Source organism: Humulus lupulus, chromosome 8 (genome assembly GCF_963169125.1).
Source record: "Humulus lupulus chromosome 8, drHumLupu1.1, whole genome shotgun sequence".
Classification (NCBI taxonomy): Eukaryota; Viridiplantae; Streptophyta; class Magnoliopsida; order Rosales; family Cannabaceae; genus Humulus; species Humulus lupulus.
Window position 1 is genome coordinate 6,189,842 of NC_084800.1, and position 26,179 is coordinate 6,216,020.

General features: G+C 34.4%; 5 protein-coding genes and 1 non-coding gene across 7 annotated transcripts; 3 read left to right on the forward strand and 3 right to left on the reverse strand.

Moving 5' to 3' along the window:
• The first annotated feature begins 3,964 nt into the window (after window positions 1–3,964).
• LOC133794342 (tRNAse Z TRZ4, mitochondrial-like) lies at window positions 3,965–8,895 on the forward strand. The gene is made up of 12 exons (XM_062231558.1): window positions 3,965–4,279; window positions 4,686–4,775; window positions 5,308–5,352; window positions 5,482–5,536; window positions 5,646–5,686; window positions 5,817–6,155; window positions 6,266–6,531; window positions 6,637–6,760; window positions 6,894–6,944; window positions 7,306–7,709; window positions 7,796–8,288; window positions 8,393–8,895. The coding sequence occupies exons 1-12, from the start codon at window positions 4,145–4,147 to the stop codon at window positions 8,666–8,668; spliced, it is 2,319 nt and encodes a 772-aa protein (XP_062087542.1). The 5' UTR covers window positions 3,965–4,144; the 3' UTR covers window positions 8,669–8,895.
• A 1,803-nt stretch (window positions 8,896–10,698) lies between these two features.
• Window positions 10,699–15,213, forward strand: LOC133794344 (protein MODIFIED TRANSPORT TO THE VACUOLE 1). Its single transcript, XM_062231560.1, has 5 exons — window positions 10,699–11,266; window positions 11,828–12,574; window positions 12,812–12,967; window positions 13,474–14,409; window positions 14,613–15,213. The coding sequence occupies exons 1-5, from the start codon at window positions 11,060–11,062 to the stop codon at window positions 14,652–14,654; spliced, it is 2,088 nt and encodes a 695-aa protein (XP_062087544.1). The 5' UTR covers window positions 10,699–11,059; the 3' UTR covers window positions 14,655–15,213.
• LOC133794343 (uncharacterized) lies at window positions 15,172–19,740 on the reverse strand. Its single transcript, XM_062231559.1, has 14 exons — window positions 19,441–19,740; window positions 18,817–19,210; window positions 18,524–18,618; window positions 18,204–18,362; window positions 17,676–18,012; window positions 17,374–17,492; window positions 17,215–17,287; window positions 16,923–17,146; window positions 16,760–16,816; window positions 16,496–16,667; window positions 16,306–16,425; window positions 16,046–16,216; window positions 15,856–15,915; window positions 15,172–15,719 (listed from the first exon to the last, which is right to left on the reverse strand). Exons 1-14 carry the CDS (start codon window positions 19,488–19,490, stop codon window positions 15,603–15,605), a joined length of 2,148 nt encoding a protein of 715 aa, XP_062087543.1. The 5' UTR covers window positions 19,491–19,740; the 3' UTR covers window positions 15,172–15,602.
• Window positions 19,741–20,332: 592 nt separating this feature from the next.
• On the reverse strand, window positions 20,333–22,128 carry LOC133794346 (uncharacterized). The gene is made up of 4 exons (XM_062231564.1): window positions 21,973–22,128; window positions 21,205–21,293; window positions 20,927–21,024; window positions 20,333–20,594 (listed from the first exon to the last, which is right to left on the reverse strand). The coding sequence occupies exons 1-4, from the start codon at window positions 21,980–21,982 to the stop codon at window positions 20,489–20,491; spliced, it is 303 nt and encodes a 100-aa protein (XP_062087548.1). The 5' UTR covers window positions 21,983–22,128; the 3' UTR covers window positions 20,333–20,488.
• A 333-nt stretch (window positions 22,129–22,461) lies between these two features.
• LOC133798787 (small nucleolar RNA SNORD36) lies at window positions 22,462–22,545 on the forward strand. The gene has a single exon (XR_009876006.1). It is a non-coding gene; the product is annotated as a small nucleolar RNA SNORD36 (small nucleolar RNA).
• On the reverse strand, window positions 22,478–25,342 carry LOC133794345 (uncharacterized). 2 transcript variants are annotated; one of them, XM_062231562.1, is made up of 9 exons: window positions 25,126–25,342; window positions 24,596–24,672; window positions 24,164–24,392; window positions 23,921–24,075; window positions 23,745–23,790; window positions 23,571–23,662; window positions 23,388–23,484; window positions 23,245–23,301; window positions 22,478–23,160 (listed from the first exon to the last, which is right to left on the reverse strand). In XM_062231562.1, exons 1-9 carry the CDS (start codon window positions 25,258–25,260, stop codon window positions 23,029–23,031), a joined length of 1,020 nt encoding a protein of 339 aa, XP_062087546.1. In that variant the 5' UTR covers window positions 25,261–25,342; the 3' UTR covers window positions 22,478–23,028. The 2 variants fall into 2 exon arrangements, with proteins under 2 accessions (XP_062087546.1, XP_062087545.1); XM_062231561.1 differs by having other exon boundaries at window positions 23,571–23,674.
• Window positions 25,343–26,179: the final 837 nt, after the last annotated feature.

Consider the following 26,179-nt stretch of genomic DNA (forward strand, 5'->3'; position numbering starts at 1 on the left):
AGAAATTTGACCAAACTATGTTGGCAAATGGCTTCAAAATCAATGAATACGATAAAATGTATTTATGTTAAAGAAACAGATAATCACTATGTCATTTTTTGTCTTTACATAAATGACATGCTCATTGTTGGAAGCAGTGATAAGATGATCAAATCTATCAAGAGTATGTTGAACTAGAAATTTGACATGAAAGATTTAAAATCTATGAGTGGATATGTGTTCACACTCGGTGGTGTAGTTGTATCATGGAAATCTTCTAAACAAACGGTAATAGCTAGATCCACGATGGAATCTGAGTTTATTGCCTTAGACAAGTGTGGCGAAGAAGCTGAATGGCTTCGTCAATTTTAGAAGATATTCCAAAATGGCCTAAACCAGTGCCAGCTATTGGCTTACATTGCGATAGTCAATCTGCAATTGGTAGGACGCATAATAATATGTATAATGGTAAGTCTAGACATATACGTCGTAGACACAATACCATTAGACAACTACTCTCAACTGGAGTTATCTCGATTGACTATGTGAAGTCAAAGGATAATATCGTGGATCCACTAACCAAAGGGTTAAATAGAGAGTTGGTTGAAAAATCATTGAGGGGAATGGGTCTAAGGCCCATGAATGAATAAATTCAATATACTAGACACCCCACCTAGTTGACTGGAGATCCCAAGATCTAGGTTCAAAGGGACAACTAAAACTGTAAAGACTATGTTGGATCACTGTGGGGGTTATCCTCATTGTCCATTCCTATGATGAAACAGTGATAACCGTAAGGAAAAGGTTAAGCTATGCTTTTAATGATTTCTTATGCGTCGAAACGTCGAGCAGAGTAATACGGGTTACTCTTAATTAAGAAAATCACCTATGTGAGAGAGGAGGTGGGCCGCTTTTATAGGGATTGAATAAGGGCTCAATTCCTAGAATATCTCTTGCAGAACTAGGGAAATGTCCAGGGCCAAAACGAACATAATCTTGAGAACCAATATATGTCAGGAAAGATTCCTGTGTGTGGTATATCATCGTTTACACGAACGGCAGAACAGTTCAAAGACATCGCGTCTACTGATCAGCCAGTAAAGTAAATATACTTACCCAAGGGAAGGTTCAAAGGGTAATACCTACCTATCCTATGCAGATTTCTATCGTTGAACTCTATCACCTAGGTCTATTTCTTTTGTTGGTTTTTCTTGAGTCAGATTTTTCCTTCATGTGGGGGATTGTTGGATATTTTGAATGAAAAAAGCAATTGAGATTTTTTGTCCCACATTGGTTACAAAATGTTTTACTCCTTTTCCAAGGGCTATATAATGGAGTATAGCCTTGTTGTTTAAAACACATCAAAATTCATTCTTTAAGGTATATAATCATAGTGAATTATATTTATTTTATGATTTTATATTTATATTGTGATTTTATATTTATATTATGATTTTAGTTATATGTTTTTCTTACAATCACTTTCAAATCAAATTTCGATGTGCTTTTCTTACTAAAATCATAATATAAATATAATTCAATATGATTATATACCTTAAAGAAGGAATTTTGATGTGTTTTAAACAACAAGACTAGACTCCATTATATAGCCCTTGGAAAAGGAGTAAAACATTTTGCAACCAATGTGGGACAAAAAATCTCAATTGCTTTTTTCATTCAAAATATCCAACACTTCATCAACAAGAGTCTACTTTGTCAACACGAGTCAATCGACCCTCAATCGTTTAGGCTTTATTGCCATTCACACCAGGCCTTCGTCAACTCAAGGTTGAGGGGCTCCTCGCTAGTCCCCCATCACGATGGCCCTAGCCAGCCATTGGTGGCCCTCGCTGGTTTTTGGTAACCATCAATGCTAGCTGGTTTCAGCACCAAAATCTGTAACCAACCTCTCTACACAAATGACATACTGGATTGTCATATCCGAAGAGTATAGAAATTGGATACTCATTCAAGTGTCTCATAAATTAGCCGGATTAGGAAAATACTTGCCACCGTCAGCTCTTCCCATTTTTGCGGCTATAAATACTACATATGTAAAACAGGTTGGTTAGTGAGTCAAAAACTCAAGAACAGAATCAAGAGAGCTTTCACTTTCCATTGTTGTAACTACCTCAAGAACAGAATCAAAAACTCAATGTAACTGTTCATGCTGGCTCAAAGTTCATCATAAATATAACTGACTAAAGTGGACGTAGATCATCTTTTTGAGACTGAACCACTATAAAATTGTATCTTTTACAATTATTACTGTATTTATTTCTCTATTTATGGTTCATTATTCACAATAAATATTCCACTTATGGTTTTATACACAAAATAACTCTTCATTTATTACTCTGCGTAAGTTGAAAAAAAAAGTCAACGCACTTTATTATACAAATCTTGGCGCTTGTAAAAATCCAGACACAAAAGCAGATATATGTGTTATTGAAGCTTGCTTATTTTGTTGTTGGAGATTTAGATTAAAATGATTATTTTATTTTCAATATTTAAATGATTTATTAATTTGGTGATGTGATAAAAAAATGTATTTTAGTGAGGAGTAATGATAGATGCACTAAAATTATGCACCAAAACATTATATCAAGTGACGTAGTAGTGTTTTATTTACCCAATCAAATTTATTTCTAGTGGGATCTACTATTTTAAAAATAATTAGGATGTCACGTGGCTTAATATTTTGGTTCACATATCGTTCTTCTTTAGTGAGTTATAAAATAATTTAATATTAAAAAAATAACTAATCTAATCTACACTTTTACTAATTAGATTGTATTATATGAAATGAGTTGTTGTCCGGATTGGATTGAATCCAAAATATGAAATCCACACTTAGTGTAAATTAAATGTATTATGAGCAAGGCAATATGAATTAAATTGGGTAACATCCTTAATTTTATACGTTTAAAAATGCCCATTTCATTAATTTCTTTATAATAAAAATTAAGATTATGTATTATAAACTCTTATTATAATGGTATTTTATAACATTTAAATTTAAATTTATATAATTATTAAATATCTAGTACTAAATATTATTATAATAATAATATTTTATAATATTTAAATTCATATTAATATAATTAGTAAATATTTATTCTACTGAAATTTTATAAAAATTAGGATTATATATTATAATATTTAAATTTATATTAATATAATCATTAAATATCTACTTTTGTATTATATATTATTATAATAATGATATTTTATAATATTTGAATTTGAATTTGTATTAATATAATTATTAAATATGTAGTCTTTATATTAAATATTTGTATAATAATGACATTTTATAATATTTAAATTTATATTAATATAATTAATAAACATATATTTTTAATTGATTTTAAAAATATACTATGTTAAATATTTAAAATATTCGATTAAAGTTAAGGAAAAAAATTATTAAAAAAAAAACTTAAGTACACATCTTTTATATATTGAATAAATTTTGAACTTTAATTAGGTTTTTTTAATATTAAAATTTGAGCTTTAAAATAGATATAACAAACTCGCTCTTTGAATTATATTAGTGAAAAGTAATTAGTCTTTTCAATAATACTTTAAGAAATTTTATTATAAGATTAAACCCCTCTTGTTAATAACAAAGTACTACCACGTATTAATCAATAAAAATATAGTTGGAACATAATTTTAATTAAATTTATTGTCAATATCACTAAAATATATTTACTGTAATTATATAAAATATATATTATATTTAATAAAATCAAAACAACCTCATTTTTTAATATTATTGTTGTTTCTTTTTTCTAAGATTTTTAATTAACTGAAACAAAAATAATTATATATTAATTTTCGAAAACATTGCTTTGAATTTTGTAAAAAGTATATTATTTAATTCATTCAAAAACCTTAGAAGAGACAAGAAACAACTTTTTTTTTTTAAGTTTAGATTTTTATATTTTTAAATATCACTAACGTCCTCCGCCTACTCTTCCCTCCACCTCCTTAAATCCACTCTCTTTTTCTTCGCTTCATAAACCCAACGCATGCTGCTCTTTCCTTATCTATCTTCTTCTCAAAGACGACCACGTTTCAATCCCCACCCTCCTCGTGGCCCTGGCCGGAGAAACATAAGCACTTTCAGAAAGAGGAAAAGCCGCGAAAGAGAAGGCCAATGAAAGGGAAGAATGGGTCTTCTGGGTTCAACAAGAGAAGGGCTGATGGACGGGACAAGGACGATAAGCCCAAGAAGACTCCGCACTTGGAAACGCCCAAGCTCAATCCTTCAAACACCACTAGTTATTTGCAGGTATATTTTGGGTTTTCATGTATGCAGTGTTCCTTTATTGGGTGCTTTTGATATTTGCGATTAACTATCAAGTAGTTTGAGGATGAATTGATAGGTTTCTCGTGTTACAGTTATGCGTTTTGCGAATTCGAGTTGTTCAATATTCTTCCTCCTTCATTGTTAGTTGAAAAGACGCTGATTGATTCGTGAATCGAATTGAGTTTTCCTGTAACGTTTCTTGACTTTGATAGACTGAAAAGGATGTAAATTTGTCGTTATGTTGTTATTTGAGAAAGATAATGGTTTTTTTGGATTTAGCTTGGAGGACAATGTTAGCACTAGCAGTTACTATAAGCGCTTGAGTAATGAACACTTCGAGTTATTTACAAGATTGGATTTTAATGTCGTCTTTACTTGTTGTATGTAGATACTGGGGACTGGAATGGACACCCAAGATACATCACCTTCGGTGTTGCTTTTCTTTGACAGTGTGAGAATTATCTTTAATGCGGGAGAGGTAAATCTTCTAGACATATTTGTTAAGGAATCATTCATGTAAACTGATCTCATTACTTTGTAGGTAACCCTTGCCGCGTCTATTGTGTTGTATTTGGTAAAAATGCAGCATTGGATTATGTCAAATATCTACTTAATCTAAATAAAAGAATTTCTACTGCAGTTATTTAAGGCTTCTAATAATCTTCAATTGTAAAAAAAATTGTTTGAAACTTGAGGGGCTATGTCATCAAATTTTTTTTCCTTAATACTGGATCTGTAAACTTCATTGGAAGATTCAATGGGTGACGAGCGCATTTGTACAATACCATCTATATCAATTCATCTTGCTCTTTTTATCAAAAAAGAAAAAATCATTTTGTTCTTATAGCGTTTGAAGCTTGTGGAGAAAATATTAAGAAATGCTTGGGGTAGTTATTTTGTGGAGCATATGACTTAAATATATTTTACAGCATTTTTTTTTTTGTGTGTGGAGCAGATTATCTTCTCCCATTTGTTTTCTGCGGGCTCTTAACATATGAATCTTGTTGCAGGGTTTACAACGGTTTTGCACAGAGCAAAAGATCAAGTTGTCTAAGGTGTGAGTTATTTAAAGAAATATACCCAATCATTCAGTTCCAAAATTATGTCTCGAAATTTATTTGTCAAATCAAGAGGGTCACTTATATTGTTGGGAAAGCTTATTGGTGGTCATGATGTTTTTTCAGATAGATCACATATTTCTCTCTCGTGTATGCTCTGAGACTGCAGGTGGTCTTCCAGGTTTGTTTCTCAATTTTCCAGCTGTGTGTGTTTGGAGCTTTTACTACACTTAATGGTCATTTGAAGGGTGATTATTGCTGTCTTCTAAAATCCTCTGCATGCATTGCAGGTTTGCTTTTGACTTTGGCTGGTGTTGGTGAAGGATTGTCGGTGAGTGTCGAAGTGGCTTGTTGTCTATCTCTTCAACTTCTTTATCTGTTTTTAATTTAATTGAAGATTGATACAAATATTCTCTATTTTTTATTTAATATTTTAAATTGTAGTTTCTCATATTTTGAAGGTTTGTGTATGGGGCCCATCAGATCTGAATTACTTAGTTGATGCAATAAGGTCTTTCATCCCAAACGCTGTTATGATTCATACAGAGAGCTTTGAAGCCTCACTTGGCTCCATTGTTCTTATGAATAATGGGGTCGTAAAAATATCAGCTATTGTTTTACAACCAACTCTTTCAGGAGGAAAGCCTGGTGATATGTCTGTAGTATATGTTTGTGAATTACCTGAAATCAAGGGGAAATTTGACGATGAAAAAGCCCTGGCTTTGGGTGTTGGAGTTGGGCCAAAGCGTGGTCGACTTTGTAAAGGAGAATCAGTAAAGTCGGACTGCCAAGATATCATGGTGGGTTATAGAAATATAATGAAGCTTTAGTGCTTAGTCAATGCTGAATGTATCTCCTATCTGTTATGGAAAGTAAGTTTTTTTTTTTTTAATCTCCAAAATCTGTTTAGGTTCATCCAAGTGATGTAATGGGATCCTCTCTTCCTGGTCCCATTGTACTTCTTGTAGACTGCCCAAAGGAATCTCATTTGAAACAGCTGTTGTCCACAGAGTATTTCAATAATTATTTTGGAGATTTCTCAGGTTCACCTGAGAGTTCTAAGTTGGTGAGTTGTATTATACATTTGAGTCCCGCATCTGTAGTTAGCAGTCCGGACTACCAGAATTGGATGAAGAGATTTGGTTCAGCACAGCATATAATGGCTGGACATGAAAGGTTTGCTAGTTTGGCGTGTGTTTTCTTCTTCTTTTCTTGAAAAAATAATAGTAAATCACGGGAATGTTATTTAAGTGCCCATCTCATTCTCTCTGCTGTTGACAGGAAGAATGTGAGAATTCCAATTCTCAAATCAAGTGCAAGAATTACAGCAAGGCTTAATTATTTATGTCCCCAGTTCTTTTCAAGTCCAGATCTTTGTTCATCAAACTCCATTGTTTCAAGTGAGGTTTGTCAGTCAAAATGTTTCAATTGGACCTTCATTTTTATTTTTATTTTAAGAAAAAAACACGTACATTAGGAGTGATAGTTATTTTACAAGTTTTAAACCAATCCACTTGTAATATAATTTATTCTACCAGGATTCTGATCTAAAGCTGTGTGAAAGCATTGCTGCTGAAAATCTTCAGAAGGTATGAATGGCTACTTAAACTTAGCTAGTAATTTATTCTGTATCTGTCTGCTTAGCAGAGTGTTCTGTTTTTGGAATATAATATTTGGACATATTTATATTCACTATAACTCATTTATTTAATTTCATTTGACAACTCCCCAAACTTTTCAATTTCATTATTGAAAACTTGTAGATTTCAAATTTCCTTTAAAATTCACTGTAAATTTATTATGTGATGAAGTTAACGACATACTACTTGACATTAAACATTCACGCAATGGATATATGAAATATTGATCTGAAAACTGGCAAAAGTACAGGAGTATTCTAGGGTTATTTTGTTGAATAATAGTCTACTTCCTCTGTTTTTTGTAGAACAGTTCGTTTTGCTACCTCATAGTAAGCACGGATTGGATAAATCTTGTGTACCAAGTTTGTTGGTACCCACAGAAATTATTGATGAATTACATTCTGAGATTCCAGACATTGTAGTTGCCGCCCAAAATGTTAGTCAGTTGTGGCATGCATCCACCGGAGCAACAGGAGAATTAAGTTCTGCTCAAGATGTTAAGTTTAGTGTTGAAGGGCCGTGGTTGCATGACAATACTCTTCCTAGCTGTCTGGAAAATATAGGAAGAGAGGACTTGGAGGTTGTCTTTCTTGGGACTGGATCATCTCAGCCATCAAAATATCGGAATGTCAGCTCTATCCATATCAATCTTTTCTCAAAAGGGGGTTTGCTTTTAGATTGTGGTGAAGGAACCTTAGGACAGCTTAAACGAAGGTAAACTCGAGCATATTATTCAAATGCATACTAGTATGATAACACTTTTATTCCATGTACTAACCTATAGTGGTTATGGTCCACAGATATGGTGCTTATGATGCTGATGATGCGGTGAGAGGTCTGAGGTGCATTTGGATTTCCCACATTCATGCTGATCACCATGCAGGCTTGGCAAGAATACTTGCCCATCGATGTGAATTATTGAAAGAAGTGCCTCATGAACCAATACTTGTTGTAGGACCGAGACAGCTTAAGAGATTTTTAGATGCATACCAAACACTTGAAGACTTGGACATGATTTTTCTTGACTGTGAGCACACCACAAAAGATTCAGTTGACAATGTCACAGAAATAAAGAGCTTAAAGAAAATGCTCGGTGATGCTGGTTTGGAGGCCTTGATTAGTTTTCCTGTTGTTCATTGCACACAGGCATTCGGTGTTGTGTTGAAGGCAGCTGAGAGAACTAATAGTGTCGGAAAAGCCATTCCAGGATGGAAGATTGTCTATTCTGGCGACACTAGGCCCTGTCAAGAATTGAGAGAAGCATCTCATCGTGCTACTATTCTTATACATGAGGCAAGTACTTGCATAATACTTTTCACAAAAATAAATTCCCATGCTAGCTTGATCTTGGCAACTCTGATTGTAACCGCACTCGTTTGTTTCCATGATTTTTGCAGGCAACATTTGAGGATGGAATGTTAGAGGAGGCAAAGAAAAAAAAGCACAGCACAACAAAAGAAGCCATTGAAGTGGGCAACTCTGCTGAAGCTTATAGAATAATTCTCACCCATTTCAGCCAAAGATATCCCAAAATTCCAGTATTTGATGAGACACACATGCACAACACGTGCATCGCATTTGACATGATGAGCGTCAACTTAGCAGATTTGCCTGTGCTCCCAAGAGTACTTCCATATCTGAAGATGCTTTTTAGAAACGAGATGGCTCTGTAGTGTAATGTAATTCGGTTTCCTCTTCATCTCACTATAGTTTGATTTATCTACTAATTCTTTTTTTTTTCCCGTATGGAATAAGTTGACAAAGAAAGTAGTTATTTTTTTCCTTACTCTTGTGTAATTTGTAGTGTCATTGTAATATTCTTTGAGGGGATTCACTATAATTATATATAGTGAATTAATTTGTAAAAAAAATTGACCGAATAATCCTAGTTGAGTTGACATTGTTTCTTCAATATAGTAATCTCATATAATTATGATAAAAATATATTTGTGTGCTTATGATGTTGAGTGGGGAAAGCACAGGTAAAAGAAACATACAATAATAATAATTCCAGTATTTGATGAGACACGCGTGCATGCGTAAACACGTGCTTCGCATTTGACATTTGACATAACAGATTTGCCTGTGTTTCCCATATACGAAGCTTCTGTTTTGGAGCAAATTTGGTGACTGTGGACGTATTCTATCACAATATTATTAATTAGCCCCACCACCATTTTAATTCATACTATTATTGTGTTTTATTGTACCTTTTTATTTCTAGTTGTTGTTGTTGTTGTAGTGTGTGTTGAGAGCATAGTCCACGCATTGTCAGGTTAAAGCTTTTTTTTAAAAAAAAAAGAAAAGAAAAATGACTATATAATTATTCAAAAGCTGAAAACGTATACTTTTCTTGTCTTTGGAATGAACTAAACGATTGGTCCAAAACAGCTCATCTTTTGTAAGTAAAACATAACAATAGAATTAAATAGTATGTAATTAACGAAATATGTTAAAGTCGTTTTCTTACATGACGTTTTTCTTATTTTTATAGAAATATATGTCTTATCTCTTCTTGATTAAATTTTATTGGACACAATAAATGTTTGGGGTGTCTTAAAAGAAGTTATTAGGCATGTGCAAAAAAAATATTCCAGATCGATTCAATTACAATTCATTGTCAGATATTCAATTATGATTAGATTTAATTATATTTTGAAGATTTAAATTGGATTAGATAAGTTGTTAGATGATATATGCAAAAATTTAATAAAACTAAACCGATCCAATTATATATATATTTTAAAAATATATTTATTTAAGATTATGCTTATAATTTATGTTGTATTTATATAGTTTTGTATTATTTTGAACAAATTAGTCGTTCTATTTATAATATTATGAATTATTTGATCAAATTAAGTTAAATAAATATTAAAAAATATTAGATGGATTCAATCTCATCAAATACATAATCAAGCGGATATATTCAATGGATAAAACTGATCTAATCCAATAGATAATTAGATCGATGGAGACAAGTTAATTAAATTTGATCAGTTGTAAAAATCCAATATTTAATAAATAATTGAATCGAATCGAATAAACCTAAAATTATTAGATGTGAACCAATAAACACATCCAAGAATTATTCTTTTCTTTCTTGATATTTTCTAAACCCATTATAGGTCAAAATTAGTCATTAATATGATCAAATGCAAATTTTTTTCCATAATTCCATCCACTAATTTGAACATTTCTTTACTTTTTTTTTTGCATTATTCGTCATAGTCTCCCTTTTCGATTAAAGTTGTCTTTTTTCGATTAAAGGTTAAATAATAATAGATGGGCCAATATGGAGTTGAAAATATTAATTAATCTAGTTAAAAAAATTAATTAAACATTTTGAATTTTTCTATCAAAATTATTGAAATTCTTCAGCTATTTCTCACAAAATGTATATTAAATCCTTATAGAAAGATTCCTTAATTCCTTCCATCAAAATGGTTAGAATATATTTAACAGATATAAATACTAATCTAATGATTTTATGTTTTAAAACTTAATTTGCTCTTAAGATTTGATTAAAGAATGTGTTAACAAGAGAACAATCTAGTTAAACGAATAAGATTATAATTGATTTAATATTAAAATTGTTGAGCAGCTCTAACAATACATGTCGGTGACGGCGAGTCAGCCACTTCACACAGGCGCGTCGACCTGTCTTTAGAGCCCTGCCCATTGCCCAAGCCCCCAAACCAAAACCAACCGTCCGTATTCGCGCGAAGCCAAGCCAAGCTAACAAGCCACCTCTCCTCCTTGGACTTACTCTGATTCTGAAATTTCCCTCATTAAAGTCTTCAACTTCCCCATCTCATCCCGTACCTTCTACTTCAATTCAATCGACTACCACGATATTATCCAACACTTCAACTACCAGGGTTATCGATTCAATCAAATCATCTTTATTGGGCGGAAACGATCACCGGACCGATCTTTATTGGGCTTTATTCATTTAGGTTCAATTGGATCGGGTCCGTTCGCAGCTTTTAGAAGTAGGGGAATCCTGCAAATTAAAGCTTGGATTTTAGGTTTTTCTGGGTTGGGTTTTGAATTTGGGATAAATGGATTCGAGTCGAAGAGCGGTGGAATCGTACTGGAGGTCGCGTATGATCGATGGAGCCACCTCTGATGAAGACAAGGTCACGCCCGTTTACAAATTGGAAGAAATTTGTGAACTTTTGCGGTCCTCGCATGCCAGTATTGTAAAGGAGGTTTCTGAGTTTATATTGAAACGCCTTGACCATAAGAGTCCAATTGTTAAGCAGAAGGTATGATTTTTTTATTTTTTTTTCTGGGTTGCTATTGAGCTTGGAATAGAATAGATCTGGAGGTTCCCGGATTGGGTTTCAGTTGAATATTGATTGTTGAGAAAATGGAGAACAATGAGTGGAAGTTGCATGCTTGATTTTTCTTTTCTTTGTTACCGAATATGAAGAGCTCTGGTCAATTGGGAAGTACAAATTTTCTGAATTGCTGCTTAAGATAACGATGATTTAGAAATTGACTATGATGTAGTGCAAAATTTAAGTTCATTAAAAGGAAAACAAAATGTAAGCCTCAGCTGTATATTAAATTGGATTAATCCATCTATTGTTTTTCAATAGTAACTTTGCATGGCACGGTTAGAACAGAAAATTGAAACCATAATCAGGAATCATAATTTATAGGTTATCTGTAGCTTAAGGAGCAGGCATTCAGTTACTGTAGTGGAGAGATGTTCAGAAAGTCGTTATAAAAACATAAGACTTATAAAATAGTCAGTCAGAAAGTTGGATTTCCTTTTTCCTTTTTCACATGATAATGCTGGATTTTGCTCGAATTTGTTGCAGGCTCTTAGGTTGATAAAATATGCTGTGGGGAAATCTGGCGTGGAGTTCAGGAGAGAAATGCAAAGACACTCTGTTGCCGTGCGTCAGTTATTTCACTACAAGGGGCAGTTGGATCCTTTGAAAGGGGATGCACTTAACAAAGCTGTGCGGGACACTGCTCATGAAACGATCTCTGCCATCTTTTCAGAGGAAAATAAGCCAGCTCCTGTTGAAGATCGTAACAGAAGAATCCAAGGTTTTGGAAATAAAAACTATGAAATGCCATCGGAAGATAAGAAATCGTTTCTCAGTGAGGTAGTTGGTATTGGAAGTGCATCTATCAAGCAGGGTATAAGTAGCTTCACACAAAGTAACTCGATGAGGAAGAATGACAGTGGAAACTACAAGAGTCCAACTCTCCATAGGTCATTGACCAGAGAATCAGAGTATACGGATAGATATGAACCAGTTGAATTACGCAATGAGACTCAGGGAAGTTCTGGATTTTCGAGAAGTGTGGCCAGTGGGCCTTGGAATCAAGATTCAGGATCAAGTAACACTGAAATGACCAATGGGAATACATCTTCAAGTCACTCTGAAAGTAAGACTCCTGAGGAGAGACTGCTGGAGACTATTGTAACATCAGGTGGTGTACGATTACAACCTACTCGAGATGCCATTCAGATTTTCCTTGGGGAAGCCGCAAAGTTGAATGCATTAGCTTTAAGTCATGCTCTTGAATCTAAGCTTCAATCCCCGCTGTGGCAGGTATGCCATTTTATATGTAGCATTTACAACACAGAAAAAAACTAAATAAGTGTTGAGGTTTATACTTGTCTGTTATAAGTATAATCTATAATTTGGTAATTTATTTTCTTTCTGAATATGGTTGCAGCATTCAGAACTTTAGTTTTAGAAATGCAAGGGATTATTTTTGTTTGGTTGCACTGTTTTCCTTTTAAATTTTAAGGTATCTTCTCTTTTACACATAGTTTTTTTTTTCAGGCTCGCATGAAAGCTGTATGTGTCCTTGAGTCAATTTTGAGGAAGAAAGATGACGAACCATTTACAGTTGTTGCATCATATTTTAGTGAAAACATAGATGCTGTTGTGAAATGCTCCGAGTCGCCCCAAGCTTCCCTGAGGGAAAAGGCAAACAAGGTACAAACTTTTTTTATATGAATGAAAATAAATTAAAGAGTATAAAGAACTTCTGGGCACCAATACTCAATCTACCCCAAGACAGCATGGAGTACCGAAATGCTTACTCATTTGTGTCACTACAGACATAATCCAGCTATATAGAGAATATTACATTATTAGCTTCAGTCATTGCATATTTTCTTTCTTCAATTTGGAATATTTTATATTGCTGGTCTTCATGCGTCCTTAGAGAAAAGGCCTTTCTCTTTATTTATTGGAAGAGGCCACTTGATCAAATATTATTTACATGCTTATTTATTATACTGCTATTTTTCTCAAATAAGGTTTATTGTAGTCATAATAAGATATGAGGCGTATTCTCTTACCCTGAGTCAGTCCTCATTATTTTTAATGTTTTTGGGTGTTGGAGGAGGCATTAGTATTGTTATTTATTTATCTTAATTTTGAGCTAGAATATTTGTTAGGTTTTCTGGTTGTATAAAGTTTTGTGTCTTGAGTGACAGGTTTTGAGCCTCCTGGGTGGAGAACAGACAGGAAGTACTATACGTGTTTCAGAAAAGCATGTGAAGGCCGACGCCGTTCCTGTTGTTCAAATGCCTGACTTGATAGACACTGGTGATCAAGATGATTTCCTAGGAACACAGAATTCAGAAGACCAGCAAAATGACCAAATTATCACGAACCTGACAAAACCACCCCCACTAATTGATGATTTATTCGGGGATAATTTCAGCAATGCTGTTAGCACTAGTGAACTGAAAAATGATGATGACCCCTTTGCAGATGTTTCATTTCACTCAAGCGAGAGTAAAGAACCTGCTGATCTCTTTTCTGAGATGACTGTTGACAGTAAAGAGGATGCTAGTGCAAATCATTTAGCAAAGAAAACTGCCCCTGAACTATTTGATATTTTTGGGTATGATTCTGGAATTACAATGGAGCAGGAAAACCAGAAGAAAGATGTTGATGATTTAATGATTGGTTTGTCCATCAATGAAAATGGCCCAAAGGCAGAGCAAAAGGGAAGCTCTTCTGGGTTACTTTCTCAAGCTTTATTCTCAGATACAAAAAGTCATCCCAGTCATCAGGTCTCTAATGATATGACTGGTATCCTTGGTCCTCAAACTGTAGGGATGAATGCTAATTTTATGTTCCCTCAGGGTGCTATGCCGTATAATATTCCACCAGGGTTTATGTTCAATCAAGCGTTTCCTTCTCAACAGATTAATTATGCTGCCATGGGAAATCTATTTGCACAACAGCTAGCCCTCCAACAGCTTGGGCATCTAACTGCTCAAAACTCTGGCAGTGTTCAGGTTGCTGGAGCGACAGATGGTGCCCTTCCTGACATATTCCAACCAAATTTTCCAGCTCCAGCTGCTAATCCAACAGTGAACAGTTCAAAAAAAGAGGACACAAGGGCATTTGATTTTATTTCTGTAAGTTGATTCTTATTCTTGTTTTTATAGTTATGTCTACTGCATGATTTTATTTGTAAGGTTTAGAGAGGGAAGTGATTTTATGAACTCATCGACAGAGTTAGAAGTTCAATGTTTTAGATGCCATTGCTTACCGTTAAGCGTATCTATCTATTGGTTAAATCACGAGAAACCTGACTGGTCTTCCATGGCTTGTCCTGCAGGATCATATTGCAGCTGCCCGTGATCCAAAGAGATTGGTGTAACTCTTCAAAAGGAACCAGAAATATGGGTACGAGTACTTTGAAGGCATGTTTGACCAGGAGTGTATTCGCTTGAGACGGATAAATTAAAAAATATTCTTTTACAATAATGGGACATTTGCACAAAGATTACCCACATGTTTCCATGTAAATTGCGTCCAAATTGACAAGAGGGTTAAACGTCCAGGAGCTTAGATGAAAGAGGGTGGGAATGGTTAAAAATATTGTCCATTTTCAAAATAGAACAAGCAAAAGAATGTTGTTTAGCTAGTTTTTTCCGTTTTTCGAATCTGTAATGCAAGCACCAATTTCATGTTTTTTTTTCTTTCCTTTCGAGACTCCTGGAGTGTTTTTATCTTTCATTTTCTCCAATGAGTTTTTGTACTTTGATTTCTCCTTCCACGAGAAGTACTCGTGGAACATATCTCCGAACACAGTTTTGGTTAGCGGGGTGGGGAAAGGTAATAGAAGGCTTTATATATTGTCAAGCTTTTATATTTTAATTTATGGAGTCGTATAATAATAATAATGGCCAAGCCTATGGTGGTACATATTGTTCTCATTGTTTGTTTGAATGTTTGCTTAAACAATACAAGATAAATCGTCAAATGTCACTCTTCATTTATTTATTTGTACAAACATTTGTAAATGGTTCGAAATTATAAATCAGATCTTCAACAGATTGAATGTAGCAGCATGTCTTCCACCCGTCTGACCTCTTTAATTTTCAAACTTCAACCGGAAATGGTTTCTAGAATGGATCTTCAACCTTTTAGACCAACCAAAAAAGTTGATATTGTTTGTTCTTGTTTGGAGATTTTAAGGAAGCCAAATGTCCATGTGCTAGTAAACCATGCACATATATATACCTTTCAGAAGCACAAATAATAGAAATCATAACCAGCTTGTTAAATTGGAAGCTGTGTTAAAGGTTCAAAATCACCCCTATTCTCATGATATTTTGGAGGAAGGATCTTCAGGGTTGCTTCGTATCCTTACTTCCATCTTCTTAGTTCTCTTTAGTTGTTTCACAACATCCAGCCTCTCAGAAGAATAAGGAGAAGGGATCTACAAGCGGAAAAGTTCTTTTAAAAAAAAATAGTGCAAAAAAGAATAAGAAAAATGTGTTCGAATCCGAAATTAAACAAAAAAAAAAAAACACGATGAAGAAGAAGAACAAATGGCGAAGGTGATAAAAAATTACCAAGTATGGCATGTACTTTTTGATGGCTGCTAGTATGGCTGCATGACCTATAGCTGATACCTTGTCACAGAAAAAGAAAAACAATTTGCGTACATTTGATTCATATCAGCAAATGGTATGGCACTAGCAAAAGGATTCTGTTATAGTTAGTTTTCCACAGCAAAATCAAGACAATGTTATGAGTGCTTACGGGAAGTAGCATTAGAATTGTAACTGGGACTAGTGAGGCCATGTCATTAAGTGTTCTTTTCAATTTATTGCTCTCACTCCTTGTAACCTTGTATCCACCCATTTGTTTGAAGAACAGCTCCAAAGCACTTCTAATGTCTACAAAAAGCAAGCGAGTGCCCATCCATATATCCTTCAAAGCAGTTCAGTTTCAAAGATTAGCTTCTGCAAATTATGGAAAGATATCCATAATGACTGTGAGTAGGTACTTAATGGCCTTACAGAGCTTGCAGATGCCAACTTGGTGCTGTACTTTTTTATTAAACTCGTATGAATAGGACTTGGTTTTGAAGTACTCTCCTTTGTAGAATTCAATGTTTCGGTTCTTGGTGCGCAAGTAGCCTGCACAAACAATAATTAGAGTTGAAAAATATACTAGTCAATTATAGAAGATTTCATCTAAAAGTTATACCTTTGTTAGTCTAAAACCATGCAAAGTCTCTTCATTTGGATGCCTGGTCGTAACTAAGTTACTATGGATTTGTTGAGATTCCATGGTTAGAGATGCCTTGGTTGTACCTATGGCTTTCATTGATGATAGCGTGGGATCATAAAAACTACTTTCTGTAGTTCTTAGAAATTCACTGGTTCAGAATATCAAAACAAAAGAAATATTTCATTCCTGTGCTATCCATTCAAAATCCGAGCAGTTTAAGAATGAAAAGAGACAAATTACCTTGGTTTACCATAGACAGCCCAGTAGTCTTCCAAACAAAAGGCTAACAGGGTCTGACTGAAAATTTGATGACAACCTAACTTTAAAACTGATTGGGAAATTTAGTAAAAATAAACATTTTACCGTAAAGTTCTCTGCAATAAGAAGATATTGTTAAAGCTACCTCTGCAACAAGAATGATAGCAAATCAGAGTCTAAGAGCTGTTGAGTTGAACGAGTGAAGTGAGCAAATCCTGAGTAAACATCATAGCATGCAGCAAAAACTGTGGACAGAACAATCTCTTTCTCTGCTTGTAGGACATGTTGCTTCGATCTTCGTCTCTCTTGACTGCTTACCGAAGGAAATGGAGCATAAAAATCAAGCCATCCAATTTCATCAGTCACTACCTGTAAGGATTTCTAAGATAAGAAAGTGTGGATTTCAACTATTTAAAAGGAGGAGAATAGAAATGCACCTCCATGAAGGACTGGTACATGGATATTGAAGAAAATTCTGGATAGATAAATATGCTACCACACTCCAAGTAGCTGCAAGAAAACCATTAAAATCCAAAGGTTTTCTTTTTGTTAATCGTTGATACAGTCAGACTACAGCCATGATGAATGAAAAATACCTGAGCAAGTCCCTAACTGGCTCATCAAGATCCTTTATGCCCATTCTTGATAAGAATAATCTAGTCCTTCCTCCAAGATATGCAAAAAGTCCTAAAGTAGCCAAAGTATCTGCTTGAACCTACCAATGCATTAGATATGTCCAACATCAATGATTCATATATCAAAGATAAACTATTTATTTTATAATAGTTGTTCTTAAAAAAACAAATTTGTAAGCAGGAAAACCACTGGCCAAATTGACCATTGTGTAAGGTCTTTGAGACCATTAGAATACAGCAAAAATGATTTCATGATGATTGACCTTGTCAGGGAAAGTCCTCCCTGTTGAAATAACAGTTACTTCGTGGAATGCTACTGAGAGTTTCTTCTGAGCCAATCCAATCCAAAATTCTAGCTCTTCACTTTTCTTACTTGGAAAGACCTTTTTACCAAAATGGGACAAGAAATCTAACTCAAACCCTGCCTCAGTAGCTAATTGATGCAATTTTTCCACGGATACAAAGCTGTGTGCAAGATCCATGAATTCTACCATTACATCCTCAACCGAAAATGTAAACAAAGGACAAGAGACACGCCTAGAACCCAATTTCCCCACTGCAGCACAGCAGCTGATAGCCACAACCATCCCTGCGACACCACTGAACACTTCTGTGTTTAGGCTTTACTCGTAATGGTAAAAATGACATCAAATCTCAAATGAACTATTAAGAAACACTTGCCTATCCATTAATACACTAATCTTTTCTTTCACGTGTTAATGACTGTGGAAATGGGTAATAATCCAAGTGGCAAATAGTAACTAAGAACTGGAAAATGATAAAAAGCAAACCTTCCTGCATATTCCATTGACCACTTTTTCAACAAAGGGATGAAAAATGATGTCACACGCGGCAGTTCAACGACCCTAAACCATTCTCCTAGTTCAGAATGCCTGGCGTTCAACTGATTTTCGATGCACTCACCAATCAAATTAATCTTTGGTGTCAAGCTGAAACAGATGAAAGGACAAAAGTCAAACCTAGTTTGTACTTCACTATATTTATCCCCATATGGAAAGAAATATATTAGACTCATTCAGATATGGAAATTTAAGTTCTGGACATTTAAAGAAGTCTAAAACCATTGTGCAGGAATAACATTCATACTTACATTTCTTTTACCGGGGAAAGGATGTTACAACGGCGTTCCTGAGAGAGCAGAACTTCTACTTCAACTGCTGTCTTCAACATAGCATAAATAGCGACCTGTGAAGCCACAGTAAGGTAATCAATGAGTCATGATTTGATTTCAGTTCCACTTGATTACAATTCATTGTGACAGTGACACCAAACTTCAAGGCCGAATAGTAGGACAGAAAGGGTGCAAACTAACTTGTATTGTATGCCAAAAATTGCCATTGACATGATATAATTGAAGTGAACAGTATAGTCAAATATCAATACCAGATAAGAAATCCGTTTATGCCATTCATGTACATCCTTTCCAACCCACGCCATGGCAAGCTCTGGACCAGTTCCATTCAATTTGAGGGATTCAACTGCAAGGGAGAAGCTTCTAGCAGATTCATGTAATACCCATACAAGACAGTCAACCCGATTGAATTCGATTTCACCACACTGAGCTTTGGCCTCTGGATCACAACTCTCACTATTGATTTGAGCATTATAAGCAGTAGCTGGAGGTGAAAACTGCTTTGATGAAGTGTGACATCTAACCAACTCAAAGGGGACATTATTTCTTACAAGCCTACACTTTCTTTGTTCCTTTGATTTACAACTTGAAGATAGAGCTGCCTTGGCTGAATTGTGTTTCCTGTTCCCTGATCTAATATATTTCCTGCCACATACAAAAAAAAATCCAAATTACCAACAAAAAAAAAGGTCAAATTCCAAAAGAAAAACATATTTTAACATACTTCTTTGTTCTTTGAGAATATATCTACAGATATATATTATATATATATATGCAGCAAGCACAAATAGTAGACTTTTTCTCAACCAATGAAGTGAATTAGTAATACATCTTTGAGACGCATCAAAATCAGGAAGGAAGGAGAGAGAGCTTACGAGTGGTAAAAGTAGAAGTGGGTAATTTGCAGAGACAAATGGAAAGCCATAAAAAACCGAAAAGGAGAAACAGAAGAAAATGTGAGCCATTTAACTCAGCCTTGAGCGTAACCACCGAGGTGCACACACTCACTCACACACACACACACACACGTCTAGAGAGAGAAAGAGAAATACAGGATTTACTATTATTATAATAAAGAGTTGGCAATGGATATTAATATAATAATGATATATTCATGAATTTACTGTCTTAGGGTTTATCTCCCGCCACGCCAGCCCTCTTGTCTTCTCAGTTCTTGGACAGTTTGCACTGCTCTGAATGATACGAGGAGTAGTTACATCACATATGATTGTTACTATTTACCACTACCACAATTTTTTTTTTTCGATATAAAATAGAACTGAAACTTAAGACTGAAGTAACGGATGTGTTTTTTCCATTTAAGTAAATTTTATTCTGATTGATGCCTTGTTCGGTGGGGATGGTCATAGATTCGTAAACACCCCATATTTGTTTTTATATGACATCATGAGTCTTCTTTTTTTTCCTTGTCTCACCATTTGTAACAAGGTGACTTGGTCTTTTTACTGAAAACGATATGCACGTCCAGTCCGAATCAGAGGGTATGCAGGTCCTTAAATATAAAATTCATAGCTTGGGCAATACAGGGGAGGCCAAGTCAAGCCAAGCCATCATGATGGGATGGTGGGGTTATAACTTATAACTAATTAGTTGGGACAGTGGAGGCATGGAGTTGTATTCAATGCAAAAACTGCCATACTTGTGAGTAGAGAACAAGGACTCCTGACTTTTAAGTTTGCTGACTGTATACTTTGTTTTCTTCTTCTTCTTCTTCTAATTTTGCCAAAAAAACACACACACACACAATAAAAGTTATTTACCTCTTCACAAGACATGGCTCAAAATTACATTTTGTGTTCTTTCATGTCATTTCATAATAGAATGCATCACTTATATTCAAGATACATTTGGAATAAACACTGGGGGGGAGATCATTTCTATGGTTTTTTTTCAGAAAAATTGTTAGCTCTGGTCATCAATACTCTTCGTGGCTTTCTCTTCAGACCCTTCTGTGTCACCTTCCTTTCCAAATCCAAGTTCAGACATGTCCTGTTTTGCCATCAAATTCCTGCAAGATGTAAATGAAAAGATCATGACATGTAATTGTAATAATAACTCCTACACAATAACTGAACTCGGGAAAAAAATGAAGGTTTGAGTTCCACATCAAAACAGCTATTACTTGAATGAGAAATAACCCATGAAATGAGTGTTAAGCTTCTGATGTAGATCTTTTGTGTCAACAAAAGTGACAAGATAGTGCTTAGAAACTTTGCTAATAATGAAATTATCCACTTATCGGGGGACTAATTAATACTAATGCTCAAAATGAAAGGAGATAGGATCTACAACTAGCTATTGAAAAATATTAACATAGCACACTAAAAGCAACAAACTCACTTCTCCATACGACATTGTAGGTACTTTTTTGAGAAGCTTCTGCATTTATCAGATTGATGGCCATAAGATTTAAGGCAGCTGAGATATTCTTTCTTTTCCTGAAAAAAAAAAAGAGAAGGAAAGGTGCAATTAGAATAATGTTGAGCGATAGCAAAAATTAAGGCAAATAAGTATGCAAGGGACACAGAAGTACTATTTTGAAGAACTTGTGTTAGCATTTCATACTCGAGAGCGAAATAGTGAAATAATTTCTATTACGAAACTTGATTTAAGATTACCAAGTCACACAAATGCATATGATCCAAAGGGAAGACTCCTTTCTCTGGAGGTACTGGTCTCAGTCCCCTATTTCCACCAAAGGCGCCACCTACAAGAGATAACATATAAACATTAGACATATATCCAAATTTAATCTAATCTTCTCCGTAAACCATGCCTATTTAAAATTGACCTAAACTTTCGTTCTACAACCAAACATACAATTTTGGTGATCTCAAAGAAAACAAGTTATATAGGACATTAAAAAAACAATCGTCAAATTGTTTGATAGGCCCATGAGCGTCAAATTTAGCAACCTATTAATTCATTTTTTCCAGTCAAGTTAAGAGACATTGTAGGATTTGATTTCAAGAACTGTCCTTTACACTAATACATAAGACATTGAAACAAATATATGTCTTTTCCCTAATGAGATCAAAGATTTCGAGTCCTAGAATCTAATAGGAAGAAAAAGATGCATACTTTGGTCTCAAGCAAACTCAGTGGTTTCAATTTTTTATTCATCCATAAAAATCATAATACCAATTAACAAAAAATTCTGCTATATTTCAAGTTCACAAGTTCTGAGACCAAACCAATACCATCCCAGGTGACTCTTCTCCTTTAAGATTCCAATTCCCACAAGAAATAAACCAAAATAAAGTTGGGAAAAAAATGATAATTTCATACAATTAACACTTCAGATTTTAAATTCCACAAATTCCCAGCAACAAAAAAAATCCCTAAACACTAATAGAAACCAAACGCAGCTAATAGAAAGAGAGAACCTGCACTCATTTCGGAAGCTTGTTGATAAATAATCCACTATCTGAGCTTCAATTTACTAGATTCACCATTAGGAAGCTTTCAGGCAACTGAGAGAAATTGCACTACCAGACCTCTGCAAGAGTCGAGGGAAAACAATAGTCCTTTAAAGGTTTAGACTTTAGACGATGTCGTTTAAAGATGAATACTCCCTTATATTTATTATTTTAAAACGGCGTCGTACTATCAAATAATTCAAATTAGGGTTTAACCCTTGGCTATAAATACGTTGGCTTTGGCTTCAGTTCACTTCAACAAGGGAGTACGGCAGACTCTTCAACCGGCTTCTGAGTTCTCAGTTCATCCTCTTTCTCTTCATCTATTTTTAGTGTTTTTCTTCGCTTTGTTCCTAAATCTTTATTGCTTCTCTTCTACTGTTTTTTGGCTGATTTTTTTCATATTTATTTGCCCTATTTAGTGCTTTCTTTTCTTGCATGTGATATTAAAGATCTGAGCATATGATGAAAGAAATTGGTATTGAGTTCTGACCTATATATGGAGCTTCCAAAATTCGAGCTTTTTAAAACTGATGCTCAGATTCTTTATTGCCCCTTTTATTTTATTTTTTATTTGATTAGGTTATGATTTTGCCACTTTTTTGTTTTAAATTTCTTTTGAGTTCTTGATATATTTTTATATTTTAAAGTCCATTTCAATGGCTTTGGTTCCAATGGTTTCATCTCTTTTCCATTTTTTTTTTGACATTGTTTGTAGATCCGAAAACAGCCTTAAAGATAGCTATCATATAATTGCCGGGTACTCGATAAAAACTAAAGAAGGTCGTAAATGAGAACCAGTATTTACAATTTGTTTCTCTATATTTGGTTGGATTATACAACGCCTCATGTCTCATTGGTACATTTAGTACATGAAATATTTTAGGGTTCAAAGCCTCTCTCGGAATTTTCTGTGGTAAATCGTAAGCTTAAAACATTGAATACATATTAGGCTTCCTTTTCGTCGTGCCTCAACTTGCGACAAGGCTTTAATAAATTGAAACTCTCTCGGCTTAAATTTTTTTACTGCTGCTGAACTTGTGGTAAAGGAAGAGAACTGGCTATTGCGGCTGGGGTATGCTTATACAATGCATGGGGCTGTTGAATTATTACTATGACTGGATCTTTGGTCTTTTCATCATATGTCGAAGTTGCCTGCAGTAATTTAATTTAATCAAACTCTTCAGTAACCTACGAAGTAAGAATATATGACTGAGGATAGGTGAAAACATTTCTTACCACACCAATGTGCCATTCATGACAACTAAAATCCTTGAAAGTTGCAGCATCCATTTCCTGCAGTGACGTGATTTTAGAATTGGTTTAACTAGATATAAACTAAGAAATCAGAACTGGGTGCTCGGATATATCAGAACTCCTACTATGCTATATATTGGAGGGACTATGGTCTCCCCTTTTGATTTTAGAGTTGGCATGACAGAAAACCGTGGTGCCAAGTCTTGTGACCTAAAAGTCCACCTGCAATAGAGGTTGAGTTGTGTGTTCAAGATCATACATTTATGTGAATACAACATATGCAGTATCAAAAATATAAGCATACATACCCTATGTAAACAAGGATGCATAACTGAGCCCATTCTCGAACTAGCAAGCGAACCCAGTAATTTTCTGACGAGTCATCGAAGTTAATGTATATCTGAAAACCAGTCTATTCTTATTGTAAATGACAAAGATGGTTAGCATTGTATATTGACAAGCAAAAGTATAGAAAGTCGTACCACTGCCTCAGCCATCGCTACAATCTGCATTGCACCTTGAAATTTCCTATATAAACAATACCCAAAACACAAATTTAAGGTAAGAACATGTTTTGACTTTTCTAAACGGTATGCAAGTTATGGAATAAAAATTATAAATTGCAGAAATATGCAATGTAAGTTGGGCTAATACGTACTTAAACATGATGTACTTTGTGTATACTGCATCATGCATTGCCTGAACATCTTCGTCCTCAATAAAACTAAGTTGATTCCTCAGAACTAACAGATTCTGAGATGTGTGGTGGAATATTACGTAGAAAGTAATCACATAATTCAGCAGCAGTAGAACCTAAATCACAAGCATATATAGCAATTAAATTAATGATAAATTAGAAAATTTAGTGGTGAATAATGAACTCGTCAACAAAAAATCTTACAGAGAAATAAGGCACAGAGGCTCGATATCCAACAAGAGTAAGATAAAATACGCAGCCAAGACTGGCAGTAGTACGCCGCTCAGTTACTGATAGACGCTCTGACATGATGCAGTAGCCATGAGCAATAAGAAGGAAAGACACAAACGACGCCGTTTGGAATAACACTCCAGTTACATACACACCAAACGACATCCATAATGAGCATATCTCAAGATGAAAACATGAATACCTGCATACAAATTTTACAGTTTAAACTTTCAATTGGTATAAAATAGAAACGAGAGAAGATAATAGTAATAGTAAGCCTTATAAAAAATAATGGAACAGCTTCCTATCTTTGAGGATCTAAATTAAAGACATCTTTGTATTACTTGTAATATCTAGTCAAATTGTGTATAATATAAAGTTTGAAAAGAGGAGAGCGTAGCGTACCAGAAGAGAAAAGACAAGGTAAGTTGCAAAGCTTTAATCAATGGAACAATTGCGAGTGTCCACTGCAAATTATTCGTCTGCTCTAGTTCAACCATACATCAGAAAATAAGAAATTAAACCAAACTCAGAGATGTTTTTAGATCAAATTAGTTGCACCTATTAACACATGTAAGATCAGTAATCAAATAGATGAAACAGATACAGAAAAAGATCAACTTAAATAGTTTGCAGATCATAATTTAGAACAATCAAAATGAAAAGGGTATCTATAGAATTAATGAAATATGATGTCAATTATACAAAATCACACGAATTATGGATCAGTTGTTCGACGTAACATTTGGTTAAACCAAAACAGAGTATTCTCCACAGTTTTTTTCTGAAACCAAATCACACGTTAAAGTCCTCTCAATACATCTAAAAACACATTATTTCTCACTTTAATCTCCATGTAAATCAATAAACACAAATAACCAAATCGAAAACAGGGAAACTAAACATAAGGAAGAAAAACTTTTCAGGAAGATGACCTGAAAATGGCGCTTTTTGTAGGTGTTGAAAGTCCAAGAACAAGCGGAGACAAGCCAAATGGAGAGAAAAGCCAAGTAGAGAGCAGGGAGTGGCCTATAAGACTCATCAATCCCAGTATCGTCCGAAGCATCCATTAATGAAATCAGAAGCTCTTTTTCGGTTTAGAGAGAAGAGAAAGGCTTCTTCGTTGGTGCCCTGCTTGGTCTTGGTCTTGTGTTTGAAAGAAAAGGCCTTTGTGGTCTCTTGCTTTATATACGCTGACACGTATCGAACGTGTCCGTTTGATTTGGGTTTGTGTTCAAATCATTTTTGTGAATTGACGATTAAGCCCCCCGAGTGTTGCGCAATTGTTATGGATAGGATGTATTTGTAACTAATGTTTACTGGAATGACAACAATGCCCCTCTTTTTTTCTTCGTAAGAGAAGAGTGGTAAAATGTAAAGATTATGGGCCGAAGTGAAGTTGGTGGGCTAAAGTTCATGATCATGTCATACAAATTACTCCACTCCACTCCCTTATCTTATGGTCTCCTAATAATTAGCCTCATCAAAATATTGTTTTCCAATAATTTCTCAATATTAGTATAATTATCATAATAACCAATAAGGTCTTGGTAATACAAAATACTTGAAAATGGATTTGGAGGGTAGTTTAATTTAATCAGATTGTTTTGTTTTTGTGTTGTGAAATAGTTTAGAAGTCTTTCTATTTGAGCCTTTGTTCACCAAATCTATTGTAATGAAAAAACAGGTTAAGTTGATTGCTTTGTGTACGTACACGATCAACAACTATAAAAACAAATTAGGTAGACAAGGCGACTGACTTTTTGACTATTTATTAAGCCTTTCTTCATGTCGAAACAATAGACATTTTACACTTGGAAATCAATAAGAAAATGAGAAGAAATAAAATACTACTAATAATAAAAGCTTCCTTTTTTGCATTTGAGAATATGGTAGATGTGATTATATCTAGTTTGTGTAATTTTGGAAATGTTGTGAGTTTCGATTTTTAGAAATATTAGGTGAACAAACTCACTAACAAAATCTGCA